The 14723-nt window shown below is 43.0% G+C and overlaps 1 protein-coding gene across 1 annotated transcript in view; it reads right to left on the bottom strand.

Annotated features, from left to right (window-relative positions):
- The window catches only part of MCM6 (minichromosome maintenance complex component 6), a 37109-nt gene extending 29323 nt beyond the window's left edge, over positions 1–7786 (bottom strand). Inside the window, exons 1-4 of the mRNA XM_059704571.1 lie at positions 7597–7786; positions 2798–2944; positions 956–1066; positions 70–319 (exon numbers count right to left, since the gene is read on the bottom strand). Coding sequence (XP_059560554.1) covers positions 70–319; positions 956–1066; positions 2798–2944; positions 7597–7703 — 615 coding nt within the window. The 5' untranslated portion in view covers positions 7704–7786. The remainder of the gene's footprint in view (positions 1–69; positions 320–955; positions 1067–2797; positions 2945–7596) is intronic.
- Between the last annotated feature and the right edge of the window lie 6937 nt (positions 7787–14723).

Below are 14723 nucleotides of genomic sequence, written 5' to 3'. Positions count from 1 at the left end.
TAATAATTGCAGGTGCCTAGAAGGGAATTATTAGCATAGGCTAAATATGAACTTAAAAATTTAAGTTACCTTCTGAAAATCAACAAATCTTGATTTATTTGTATCTAGCAGGAATCTCTTTCTGTTGGCACAAACTGGATTTCGGCAGATGTTTGGCTGTGTGTATTTGAACTGCTGTTCTACATCCTTGATCACTGTCTGACAGTCCAAGCACAGGAAAGTTCCACTCACAAGCTCTGGGTGAACTGGGTGAGTCCGTACCACCTGCCCACTGATTCGAGTGAGCAAACCAATTCTGGATGAAGTGAGTTCTCGAATTCTGTTTAAGGATAAATGTCCCATTGGTGAATAAAGCACAACAAAGAAATAAGTAATTATAAAACGGGATAATCACATTTTTGTTTATATGCAAATATTTTTTGCTTATTTACAACTTCTAAGTAAGTATGTATTAAAGTATTTTCAAAATAAAGTTATCATGGGGGGAAAATTTAGACTCAGAAGTTCAGAAACACTTTACTGCACAAACCCATTCTATATTAAATAACTTGGTAACTTTATAAGTAATTTCAGTAGTTGTTTTCAAAATATCACTTCAATTTCTTAAACAATTATTTAAGTTTTTAAAAGGTATGCCATTTAAGCTCTGACAAAATTTTCCAGATTCATGAATTTCTGTGACTGTTTCAGTTTTCAAATTTTCTCACTTGACTAATTTCCCTCCCAAATATCCCCTCAAAGGTATCCTAAAATAAGACAATACTCAGAAATTGCTTCAATTAACTTACTTCTCATCCTATCTCCTTAGAAAAATACATTTCTCCAAAATTAAATTTTTTGGATAACTGGGCAAAACTTTACAGATCTAAGACTACAACCTCCTGAGTTTTCTGACAATTAAGTGATGCCTATACTATTTGGTACATTTCTTTTCTTCCAAAGAAGGGTTTCTTACTTGTGTCTGGTCGGTAGGTCTTGGAATGCAACATAAAAATCCTTGGCAAGAGGAATCTCTTTCCGGTCTTTGACGAAAGTTTTTAAGGCCCGACATAGGTAAGGATAAACTCTAAAAAGCAAACAAAAAAAGATCAACTGACATCTTCCAGAGGCTTATTATTACCAAGGCCTCCTTCCCCCTTCATGCTTGCCAACAGCTGAGACTAGGTAATTTCATCTGGTTACACCCAAGCCTTAGAATTTAACTACACAGGATACTAATATTATCTAGTACAGGTTTGAGAGCCTCTTTCAATCCTCTCTTATCCCTCCACAAATAGATCTAAGACAGTAGAAACATCAAAGATAAAATGCTGTGCCCGAATACTCATTATCTTTAAATAATTATTTAGAACCACACTGTAGGCCATTTCTCTGTCCAAGAAGACTCAACCTGAAAAATCTGAAGGGGGAGAGGGGGTTACAATCTACCAAGGCAGCTTTTCATTTGGTGTCGAGGCCACACATTTTTCTAGGTTTAATTCTTGATTGATAAAAAATGGATGAGGTCAGGGGAGGAATGTGTGTACATCAGGTATTAGCAGAAATGGCCCATCTGACTGGTTAGACTGAAGTGGCCCATGTTTTCTTGACAGAAGTCCCCAGTAGCTGCTGCAGCCTGGTTGAAGGAGTGGGGACTGGAGTCCTCTGAAAAATGAGCTGCTTTCAATGAGACAGAATTACTGCATGACCCATGCATGAGGTATGGGTGTGGGTATTTCTACCACCAGCCCTGACTTTCTACCTCCCTCTTACTTGTCCGTACAACTTCACTGCTGCATACTTTCACAATAAACTGCTGCTTATCTCTCCAACCATTCTTGATGGTCAGATACGACTAAAAACATGAAGACAAGTCCTCCACCTCATAGTTCACCAGGTAAAGGAACAGGGCTGTGTCTTCTTACTCCTGGGCCTCCGTTTCTTTCACAACAGTCCACAATGTTTAGTTTAACCTAATTTTATTTATACAGACTGTCACATTAATTAATCCAAATAAAAAGGTATGTGTTAGAAAATGCTTCTCGTTTTACATAGCAATCAAAAACAAAATTAAAGCCTAAATTATTAAATATAACTAATTTCTACAAAAAAATACCAATCTACTATTAAAATATTTTCAAGGGATTTTATATGATATGGAAAAATGTTATACTGTTAAGTGAAAAGGGCAGGAAGCCCTATCTATAGTATGATCCAAATAATTATAGATATGCAGAAATACATCAAAATGTGTCAAGAGATCCTTAGGAAGCTCTGCACTTACAGACCCAGAAGGCTCTTGGGACTCTGTTGGCACAGACCTGCTAATGACAGTTAACTTTGGGCGGCAGGATTACAAATGTACAGATGACTTTACTCTCCCTACTTTTCTCTATTTTCTAAATTTTCTACAATATATATTACTTTTATAATCAGAAGAAAAATTAAATTTTAAGAGAAGAACAACGTTACTGCTGTAAAGACATCTCTCTCTGATCAAGAACAGGATCCACACAAACACTTTCTCACAACTCCTATGGGGTGGGTGGGGGTGGGGAATTGAATGACAGCAACAGCACCAAATACCTGACACAAAGTAAATGGTCCTCTTAAAACCTAGGAAAACTATATAGAAAGCAAAGGTTTTCAACATTTGCATGTGAAAAATATTCAGCTTTGGGCCTAAGTTAGTTCAGAGCAATACTACATGACCACTGGCTGTATCAAAGGGCCTCTATCACAGCTGCCCTTCTGCCTCACAAATGAACACTTCCAGTCCAAACAGAACTGGCCTCCCAGAAAGATTAATATACCGTACCTATAGAACTCCTCTTGAATGGTGGTGGAAAGTTGCTGGTTAAATTGCTCCAGGTCCACAAAACTCACAACCAATGTGTTTCTCTCAGGACGAATGAGCTCTTCTGCTAACTGCAAGTACTTAGTTTCTCCATCACTGTTCTGGAACCTGCAGATACATGCAAGTCAGATTAAATTGAAGAACTAGGCATTAAAAAGAAGAATCCAAATGCCTGATAATTCAGTGTATTGATTAAAGATCATCAGCTTTAGGGTCAGACAGGCCCATTTTCACAGTTGTGTAACTTGGGGCAAGTTACTTATCCTCTCTAAACCTGCCCCTCTCCTTTTTGAAAAAAATTAGAACAAAATGAAATAAAGCAGATTAGGACATCACTTTATCTCATAAGATTACTGTGAATATTAAATGAGAGAACCGCCTGTAAAATGCTTTATGCAGAGCCCAGAACATAGAAAAACTGGGTTTTCAGATTTTAACATGAATTTCTTGATATAATATTTTCTAATCAACAAATGCTAACTATTCTTTTATTATTGGTATGTATAACTAAAATGAGGAAATGTTCAATCAAGAAATTCAGGTCAAAGTCTAAAAACTCAATTTCTATAAGGAAAACTGATAGGTTAGTTTTTGGTTTAAGAACCAAAATAAAAATAAATACACACACACAAAATAAATCTGGTGTTTTGTGTTTTTTTTTCCTAAAAGGAGTATCATACAAACTTATTTACTTTTTGTTGTTTTTTTAAAATATTTTTATTGATTTTTTTTAAAGAGAGGAAGGGAGAGGGATAGAGAGCTAGAAACATCGATGAGAGAGAAACATCGATCAGCTGCCCCCGCACACCCCCCCACCGGGGATGTGCCCGCAACCAAGGCACATGCCCCTGACCGGAATCGAACCCGGGACCCTCCAGTCCACAGGCCAACGCTCTATCCACTGAGCCAAACCAGTAGGGCTTTTTAGTTCTTTTTAAAAAAAATATGTTTTTAATCACCTGGCTGGCACAGCTCAGTGGTTGAGTGTTGACCAGGAAGTCACTGTTCGATTCCTGGTTGTGGACTAGATCCCCAGTGTGGAGCGTGCAGGAGGCAGCCAATCAATGATTCTCTCTCATCATTGATATTTCTCTCTCTCTCTCCCTCTTCCTTCCTCTCTGAAATCAATAAAAATATTTATTTTTAAGTATTAAGGGATAGAGATAGAAACATCAATGAGAGAGAAGTATCATCAATCAGCTGCCTCCTGCACACCCCATACTGCGGTGAGCAAGCCTGAAACCCAGGCATGTGCTTTGACTGGGATTCCAACCGGTGATCTCTTGGTTTCTGGGTCAATGCTGAACCACTCAACCACACCAGCCGGGCCTGCTTTTTGTTCTTTTAACATGACATGATTAGTTTTTTTTAAGCATCACCCGAGGATATTTTTCCATTGATTTTTGGAGAGAATGGAAGAGAGAGAAAGACAGAGAAAAATATCAATGTGAAAGAAACACATCAATTGGTTGCCTCCTGCACGCGCCCGACCAGGGTCCCAGCCCGGGAGGAGCCTGCAACAGAGGTACATGCCTTTTACCGGAATCAAGCTGGGACCCTCAGTCCACAGGCCGACACTCTGTTCACTGAGCCAAACTGGCTAGGGCGAAGATTAGTTTTTGAAGCAAAAATCAATTCCTCCTTCAAATACAGCATGTTCTGTTAAATATTTACTGAACTATCTGCAAAGCATTATACCAGAAGTAACTACAGATGAAAATGACAATATTGTTCCTATCCTAGGGTTGACAGTTTCATAAGAGACACTCCTACTAAAAAGAGGTACTAGACAACCTAAATATCCACCACAAATGATTAAAGAAAATGTGGTATACACATACATTGGAATACTATTCAGCCTTAAAAAAGGAAATTCTGCAATGTGTCAATATGGACGAACCCTGAAGACATTATGCGAAGTGAAATAAGGCAATCACCAAAAAAGACAAATACTGCATGATTCTACTTATGAGATATCTAACATAGTCAAATTTATAATAAAAAAAGTGGAATGGTGGTTGCCAGGGGATGAAGGAAGAGGAAAATGCTAATCAACAGGTATAAAGTTTCAGTCAAGAAAGATGAATATGATCTAACATTTTACCTATATTCAACAATAAGATACTGTATAGTTAAAAATTTGTTAAAAAGGCCGAAACCGGTTTGGCTCAGTGGATAGAGCGTCGGCCTGCGAACTGAAAGGTCCCAGGTTCGATTTCGGTCAAGGGCATGTACCTTGGTTGCAGGCACATCCCCAGTAGGAGATGTGCGGGAGGCAGCTGATTGATGGTTCTCTCTCATCGATGTTTCTAACTCTCTATCTCTCTCCCTTCCTCTCTGTAAAAAATCAATAAAATATATTAAAAAAAAATTTGTTAAGGTAAATCTCGTGTAAGTGTTCTTTCCACAATAAAAGAGGGAAAAAGAAAAAAAAGGTATAAGAAATGTGATAGGGGATTATTAACTAATTCTACCCAACATCTAGAAAGGCACTGGAAATTCAGCCTTGATAGACTTAAAATCTGAAAGGAAAAGAAGTGGCAGGTAGACTAGCTGCAGATGTCTGCAAGTATGTGGTGGTCAGAAAAGGTATGGGAGGAGTGTGGACAACAGCCTGGATGGGGAAGATGAAACTGAAAAAGAGCTGTGAAGAATTTGAGCTTTTTCCATAAGCGATGGCAAATCAAAGTTGGTATTTTGAAAGGAAGTGCATTTTATTCTCCAATGAAGTACAAGGACTGTCTTGTTCATCATTATCCCCAGCATCTAGGTGTATGTTAACTGCAAGGTTGTAAAGGCAACTATATCATTTGTTAAAACAAAACCCTAATCTTTGTAATACGGTGTGGTGGCTAGGTGGGGTTAAGGATGGGATTTACAATGAAAATGAAGTGGCCGACAGGTAAAGATATAAGAGGCTTTATTATCAGATATAATGGGAAATGATTGGGAACATGAAGGAAGCAAAGACTGGTGCTGCCTGAAAGGTTTGTACAGTTTCACAGGAGATGTGAGTCTAGCTGGGCTTTGAAGGATGGATACCTGCCAGGCAGAAAGTAACACTGCCACAGGTAGGGAACTATAAATACAATTATGGTTTAAAGTATATCAGAATTTCATAGGACAGTAGATGTATTCATGAATGTGGAAGTGTCCATGGACAGATGAATAGACACACACAATGTGTATATACATGTAATGGAATACTATTCAGTTTTAAAAAGGAAATTCTGGCCCCGCCGGTGTGGTTCAGTGGTTGAGCATCGACCTCTGAACCAGGAGGTCAGGGTTTCGGTATTGGGTCAGGGCACATGCCCAGGTTGCAGGCTCCATCCCCAGTGGGGAGCATGCAGGAGGCAGCCGATCAGCGATTCTCTCATCATTGATGTTTCGATCTCTCTCCCTTCCTCTATGAAATCAATAAAAATATATTTAAAGCCCTAGCCAGTTTGGCTCAGTGGATAGAGCGTCGGCCTGCGGACTGAAGGGTCCCAGGTTCGATTCCCATCAAGGGCATGCACCTTGGTTGCGGGCACATCCCCAGTAGGAGGTGTAGAGGAGGCAGCCGATTGATGTTTCTCTCTCATCCATCGATGTTTCTAACTCTCTATCCCTTTCCCTTCCTCTCTGTAAAAAAAAAAATTAAAAAAAAATCAATAAAATATATTTATATATATATTTAAAAATAAGTAAATAAAAATAATAAATAAAAAGGAGATTCTGGCACATGCTACAACATGGATGCCCCTTGAAGACATCACGCTAAGTGAAATAAGCTGGTCACAAAAGGACAATACTGCATGACTGCAAGCGCAGGAGGCGCTGTCAACTTCACAGGCAGAGAGAATGGGGGTGGCCAAGTACTGGGGGGAGGAGGGGAGTTGCTGTTTAACGGCTGCAGAATCTGACGGTGGGAAGAGGAAAAGAGTTCTGGGGAAGAATGGCGATGATGGCTGCACGGGTAAGGGGAAAGCCACCCACCGAACGCTACGCTTACAAAAGGTTAACGTGGCCAATTTTATGCTATGCACTATTTCACATAACAGTAACAAAAAGAATTTCATAGGACATCCCCAGGTGTTTACACGTCTCCCGGAGGCACCGTGCTCGGAAAGGGACCATCTGCACTACCTGTAAAGCAGTAACTGGCGGCGGGAAGCCCGGGAGGGGTGAGGGGAGGCCAGCAGCCCCGCGGGGAAAAGGCAAGGTGGGGATGGAGGCTGGAAGGAAGGAGGGATGGGAGCCGGGCTCACCCGAGCACCTGTCAAACCACAGGGTCCCCTCTAGGACTTTCATCTCCCGGCGCCCCGGCTGCCGAGGTCCCGGCTGCCTGGGCCCTCAGGCCTCTGCCAGGCTTCCGCTGCCAGCTCGGCCTCCCGCTCGAACCTGCCGGCGTGTGGCCTCGCTGGACAGTGGCTGGTCCCCGCCGCGCCTCGGTTTCTGCACAGGCCACTGGGGCCGCACGGCCGCCACGGCGGGGATGAGCGACGGGAGTCAAGCGCTCACACGGACACCGGGCACCGTGAGCTGGAGGAAGCGCTCGCCGTGGTTTCACCCCAGGACACCAGCCCGGCCTGCCCCAGGCGCCTCGCAGAGGGCCCGTGAAGCCCCATGTGGGCGGTGGGCCGCTCTCCGAGGCGCGCGACCCCTCGGTTCCCAACTCGCGCGGGCCCCACGCGCCGGCACTGGGCTCCCCGGCCTCCGGAAGTGGGGAGGGGCGGCGCGGGAAGTTCCGCCAAGAAGGGCAGCCCGCGACTTACTCCTCTAGGAAGTCCAGGAAGAGCTTCTGGCACTTCTCGGCCACCTCGTCGCGCACCACTACGTGCTGGCTGCCGGCGCCCGGCTCCGCGGCCGCCGCGAGGTCCATCGCTGCTTAGCGCTGAGGGGCCACCGCAGTCACACTCCGCCGCCTCTAGTCGCGTCGCGCGCGCCGCCGCCGCCGTCTCAGCCCCGCCTCCTCGTCGGCCGGAGCCAATCGTGGCGCAGGAACTCGGCGATTTCGCGCCAAGCCTGCCCAATGAGCGCGGCTTCCCCCCGAGCCCCGCCCACGTCGCGGGGATTTCGCGCCAAATGCAAAGACCCGAAGGAAGCCGGAGTTCAGCTTTTGCGCCTGCGCAGTGTGTTCGGGCCCCTGGGGAATTTGGTTTGTAGAGCACCATTCTCATCAAGGATATTTCTATCTCTCCCCCTCCCTTCCTCTCATAAAAATATATTAAAAGAAAAAAGAGCCTCCCGGAGCCCGGGGAGGCCAGTGCCCGGCGCGTGGGGCCCGCGCGAGTTCGGAACCGAGGGGTCGCGCGCCTCGGAGAGCGGCCCACCGCCCACACGGGGCTTCACGGGCCCTCTGCGAGGCGCCTGGGGCAGGCCGGGCTGGTGTCCTGGGGTGAAACCACGGCGAGCGCTTCCTCCAGCTCACGGTGCCCGGTGTCCGTGTGAGCGCTTGACTCCGGTCGCTCATTGGGTAACAGTACCTGGGGTGGGGGAGGGGAGAATTGGAATCGTTATTCTGGTCATGCGCACCTGGGAAAATCAAGGTATGGGGACTGGGCCTGACTCCTGTATCAACCAGTTATGGCAGCGGTTCTCAACCTGGGGGTCCAACGACCCTTTCACAGGGGTCGCCTAAGACCATCGGAAAACACATATATAATTACATACTGTTTTTGTGATTAATCACTATGCTTTAATTATGTTCAATTTGTAACAATGAAAATACATCCTGCCTATCAAATATTTACATTTTGATTCATAACAGTAGCAAAATTACAGTTATGAAGTAGCAACGAAAATAATTTTATGGTTGAGGGCCATCACAACACGAGGAACTGTATTAAAGGGTGCGGCATTAGGAAGGTTGAGAACCACTGAGCTATGGAATGCGGGCTGCCTTCGGGGAAGAGGTGTAACTAAGTGAAGCAGCTTATTTTGGTTAAAGGCAATTCCCAGAGGCTGTGGCTGTTAGCCTTCAACAGCCAACACTCCCAGCGGCTGGTGGGCAGTGAACTCCTGAAAGAGGTGGGTATCTGGGTGGCACCTCACAATGTTATAGAATAGTAAGAGGCTAGAAAAATTCCAGGACAAGCAGATTGGGGAAACTAAGACAGATAGTTAAACAGCATTTTGCAGACACCTAGTAAATCCTGTCTTCCTTAAACCAAGGGCACTTGAGAGTAAATGGTTTGCCCTCCTCCCCAGAGGATAGATAGCTTAAATCACCCTACTCAGGGAGACATGTAACAGAAATACAATTAGTGCTATTTGCCAACAACACCCAAGGACAGACTCACCCCCCACGTATCCCCTATCCTCTAAGGGACCCCATACGACTTGCAACCAGAGGAGCAATGGACAGCAGCCACTCAGTCCCAGGGTGCTGTCCCCCCAGGGAATATTCCCTTTCCCTTCTCCTTCCCCCACAGGAATGTATCCCCTAACTTGTAAGGGACCTCATGAGACTTGAAACCAGGGGAGCAATGGGCAGCAGCAGCTTGTCCCAGGCTAACTCCCTGTCTCCAAGGCCCCCTATTCTCTGACTCCCAGTGAGCGAAGGCAGCCCAGTTCACCTGTTGCTTCTTCTATGCCCTTCCTTGTTTCACTCTCCTACATTTTCGGCAATAAAAAATTCTTGCTTGCTTTTCTACGCTTTGTCTCTTGATTGAAATCTCCCTCAAGAAGACAAAAACCAACGTCTCCTCATCTCCTCTTCTTGTCATCTCCCAGCTGGTAACCCCAATCAGTAACAACAGCATCAACCACAGCTCATCCTTGCACCTCTCAGATTCACTTGCTTTGTATATTAACTCCACTATGTTTGGGAATAGCGTCACCAGGATGCTAGTTGTCTCTTTTCTTGGGGAAACTTACAAGAGAAAGGTTAGTAGGATGAATTACAGCCTTTGCAACGGAAGCTGATCTTGATTGTACAAGGGATACTCATCATGACTCCCTCCTCTTCCACCCATTCTAGATTCTTCTCTCAGCCAGCACCTTTATTGTTGTAGGTGGCTTACCTGGTGGGGTAAGGCAGACCTTCATTCCTGAGGGGCCTGAGCCTTTAGTCATGTCTTCCTCAGGCCATGGCTAAAATTGGTTAGTGGTTGTATGTGAAGAAGCCCTACCTGATGATCTTGGTGTCAAACATTTTCCCCCTAACGCCCCCTGTATAGCAGCTGCCCTCCCTCCCCCTGCTGATCGGGTCAATTAAACCTGCCCGTATCATGACTCTTCCTTGTCCCTGGGGTTCTGGCATGAGGACCATAAAATGGCAGATCAGCAGTTGTAGTTTCAAGTTTATGGGGTTCTACTGTGTCTCCTGGTAGAAGTGTTAACTTTTTGAGAATCAGGATCTTTAGATCCAGTCTCAAGCTGTGGAAAAGGTAGCCCAAATTTCCCAAGTCAGTCACTGGAATAGATGGCAAACAGGGCCACTCCTTCCACCTCTTGAATCTCAGACCCTTGTACTCTACCTAGCCCGTACCATGCATGTTACAATGGTTGTTGATTTAGGGTTATATACCCGTCCTGGAGGTGATATCCCCACCTTGCACAATAGCTCCACTCTGTTGTTTTGGCTGAACCTTCAAAGGCCCCTCTATATAAAGCTTGAATCTTCTGGGTGATCCAAGTAATAGGATCAGTGTCAGGAGCTCAGCTGAGTCTGGAAAGAGCTGAGTTGTCAAGTGGCCAAGTAGCTGATTAAAACAACAAGCCAAAAATGAAAGAGTTAAGCCTTTGATCATTTAGTGCAATGGATAAGCAAGAGGCTAAAACCAGGGTGACCGACTCTGTTTCATTTCCCCCATGGAATGATGAGTGTGGCTATGGGCGTCATCTCATTGTTGAGGGAACGCGGAACAAAAGGGCACCAGCAACATTATAGATCCCGAGGTGAAGGGGAATGACTAGGAGTGGAAAAGTACTGGATACTGAGTTCAAGTGGGAAAAAGCATCTTCAAGGTTCCTCTCTCCTCTCTTCTATAAGGAGGCCTCACAGGAGGTACCTGAAGAAGACTTCTGCCCAGGGCCTCAGAAAAAGAGACCTAGGAAAGAATGAACATAAATATGTGAGGAGTATGACCACTGGAGATATCACCTCCAGGACATGGTATATAACCCTAAATCAACAACCACTGTAACGTGCATGGTGCCCATTAGGTAGAATACAAGGGTCTGAGATTCAAGAGGTGGAAGGAGTGGCCCTGTTCGCCATCAATTCCAGTGATCCACTCAGTGTGGAGAAGACAGCTTACCCCTGTGAGTCCTGCCAGGTAAAGCCTATGGCCAGTCCTGAAAAGTCATGTTTTATTTATTTATTTATTTTTATGTCTTTATTGTTGAGAGTATTACAGATGTCCACTCCCTTTTTATCTCCCCATTGCCCTCTTCCACCCAGATCCCACCCCACCCCAGACCTTCACCACCCTATTGTCTGTGTCCTTGGGTAATGCATATATGCATAAAGTTCTTTTTCTTTTCTTCCTTTATTTTATTTTATTTTATTTTATTTTATTTTATTTTATTTTATTTTATTTTATTTTATTTTATTTTATTGTCTAATTGCTTAAAGTATTACAAAGAGTATTACATATGTCTCCTTTTTCCCCCCCGCCCTTGACAATCCCCTGGCCTCCCCTACCCCCCAGTGCCTATGTCCATTGGTTATGCTTATATGCATGCATACAACTCCTTCGGTTGATATCTTACCCCCTCCCTCCCGCCCCCCAACCCTTCCCGGCCTTCCCGCTGCAGTTTGACAATCTGTTTGAGGCAGCTCTGCCTCTGTATCTATTATTCATAAGTTTATAATGGTCTTTATTATCCATGAATGAGTGAGATCATGTGGTATTTTTCCTTCATTGACTGGCTTATTTCACTTAGCATAATGCTCTCCAGTTCCATCCATGCTGTTGCAAATGGTAAGAGTTCCTTCTTTTTTACAGCAGCATAGTATTCCATCATGTAGATATATCACAGTTTTCTAATCCATTCATCTACTGATGGGCACTTAGGCTGTTTCCAGATCTTAGCTGTGGTGAATTGTGCTGCTATGAACATATGGGTGCATATATCCTTTCTGATTGGTGTTTCTGGTTTCTTGGGATATATTCCTAGAAGTGGAATCACAGGGTCAAATGGGAGTTCCATTTTTAGTTTTTTGAAGAAACTCCATACTGTCTTCCATAGTGGCTGCACCAGTCTGCATTCCCACCAGCAGTGCACGAGTGTTCCTTTTTCTCCACATCCTCTCCAGCACTTGTCGTTTGTTGATTTGTTGATGATAGCCAGTCTGACAGGTGTGAGATGGTACCTCATTGTTGTTTTGATTTGCATCTCTCGGATGATTAGTGACTTTGAGCATGTTTTCATATGTCTCTTGGCTTTCTGAATGTCCTCTTTTGAAAGGTGTCTATTTAGGTCCTTTGCCCATTTTTTGATCAGATTGTTTATCTTCCTTTTGTTGAGTTGTATGAGTTCGCTATAAATTTTGGAGATTAGGCCCTTATCAGATATGACATTAGCAAATATGTTTTCCCATGCAGTGGGCTTTCTTGTTGTTTTGTTGATGGTTTCTTTTGCTGTGCAGAAGCTTTTTATTTTGATGTAGTCCCATTTGTTCATTTTCTCTTTAGTTTCAAGTGCCCTAGGAGCTGTATCAATGAAGAAATTGCTTCGGCATATGTCTGTGATTTTGTTGCCTTTGGATTCTTCTAGAATTTTTATGGTTTCCCGTCATACATTTAAGTCCTTTATCCATTTTGAGTTTATTTTTGTGTATGGTGTAAGTTGGTGGTCTAGTTTCATTTTCTTACATGTATCTGTCCAATTTTCCCAATACCATTTATTGAAGAGGCTATCTTGGCTCCATTGTATGTTCTTGCCTCCTTTGTCAAATATTAATTGAGCATATTGGTTCGGGCCGATTTCTGGGCTCTCTATTCGATTCCATTGATCTATATGTCTGTTCTTGTGTCAGTACCAGGCAGTTTTGAGAACAGTGTCTTTGTAATAGAGCTTGATATCTGGTATTGAGATCCCACCTACTTTGTTCTTTCTCAGGATCGCTGCAGCTATTCAGGGTCTTTTTTTTATTCCAGATGAATTTTTGGAGCGATCGTTCTAGATCTGTGAAGTATGCAGTTGGTATTTTAATGGGAAGTGCGTTGAATTTATAGATTGCTTTGGGTAGTATGGACATTTTAATGATGTTGATTCTACCGATCCATGAACACGGTATGTTCTTCCATCTGTTTATGTCTTCCTCTATCTCTTTTTTCAACATCCTGTAGTTTTCTGAGTAGAGGTCTTTTACCTCATTAGTTAAGTTTATTCCTAGGTAGCTTAATTTTTTTGGTGCGATGGTAAATGGGATTGTTTTTTTAATCTCTCTTTCTGAAAGTTCACTATTGGTGTATAGAAATGCCTCAGATTTCTTGGGGTTAATTTTGTATCCTGCTACATTGCCAAATTCATGTATGAAGTCTAGTAGTTTTTTGATGGAGTCTTTAGGGTTCTGTATGTATAATATCATGTCGTCTGCAAATAAGGACAGTTTTACTTCCTCTTTTCTAATTTGGATGCCTTTTATTTCTTCTTCTTGTCTAATTGTAATGGCTAATACTTCCAGTACTGTGTTGAACAGGAGTGGTGAGAGTGGGCATCCCTGTCTTGTTCCTGTTCTTAGGGGAAATGGTGTTAGTTTTTGTCCATTGAGTATGATGTTGGCTCTGGGCTTGTCATATATGGCTTTTATTATGTTGAGGTATGATTCTTCTATTCCCACCCTGCTGTGAGTTTTTATAAAAAATGGGTGTTGGATATTGTCAAATGCTTTTTCTGCATCAATTGATATGACTGTGTTTTTTTTCTTTCAATTTGTTTATGTGATGTATCACGTTTATTGATTTGCAGTTATTGTACCATCCTTGCATTCCTGGGATAAATCCTACTTGGTCATGGTGTATGATCTTTCTGATGTACTGCTGGATCCGATTTGCTAAGATTTTGTTGAGGATTTTGGCATCTATGTTCATGAGGGATATTGGCCTATAATTCTCTTTCATTGTGTTGTCTTTACCTGGTTTTGGTATTAGGGTGATGCTGGCTTCATAGAATGAGCTTGGAAGTGTTCCTTCCTCTTGAATTTTTTGTAGTAGTCTGAGGAGGATAGGTTTTAGTTCTTTCTTGAATGTTTGGTAAAACTCCCCTGTGAAGCCGTCTGGTCCTGGGCTTTTGTTTGCTGGAAGCTTTTTGATGACTGCTTCAATTTCTTCCGTAGTTATTGGCCTATTGAGATTTTTAGATTCTTCCTGATTGAGTTTTGGAATGTTGTATTTTTCTAGGAATTTGTCCATTTCCTCCAGGTTGTCTAGTTTGTTGGAGTAGAGTTGTCCATAGTATTTTTTAACAATCATTTGTATTTCCGTGGGGTCTGTTGTTATTTCGCCTCTATCGTTTCTGATTTTGTTTATTTGGGTCCTCTCTCTTTGCTTCTTGGTGAGCCTGGCTAGAGGTCTGTCAATCTTGTTTATCCTTTCAAAGAACCAGCTCTTGGTTTCATTGATTTTCTGTATTGTTTTTTTGGTCTCTATGTCACTTATTTCTGCTCTAATCTTTATTATCTCCTTCCTTCTGCTCACTCTGGGGTTTTCTTGTTGCTCTCTTTCTAATTCTTTGAGTTGTAGAGTTAGATGATTTACTACCATTTTTTCTTGTTTTTTGAGATAGGCCTGTAGAGCTATAAACTTCCCTCTCAGGATTGCTTTCATTGTGTCCAATAGGTTTTGGATTGTTGTGTTTTCATTGTCATTAGTTTCCAGGATGTTTTTAATTTCTTCTTTGATCTCACTGGTAACCCAATCAATATTTAATAACATGCTATTCAGCTTCC

The sequence above is a fragment of the Myotis daubentonii genome, chromosome 7 (genome assembly GCF_963259705.1).
Source record: "Myotis daubentonii chromosome 7, mMyoDau2.1, whole genome shotgun sequence".
NCBI lineage: Eukaryota > Metazoa > Chordata > Mammalia > Chiroptera > Vespertilionidae > Myotis > Myotis daubentonii.
Note: the sequence above shows the minus strand (reverse complement) of the source record. Positions and strands in the feature narration are given on the sequence as shown.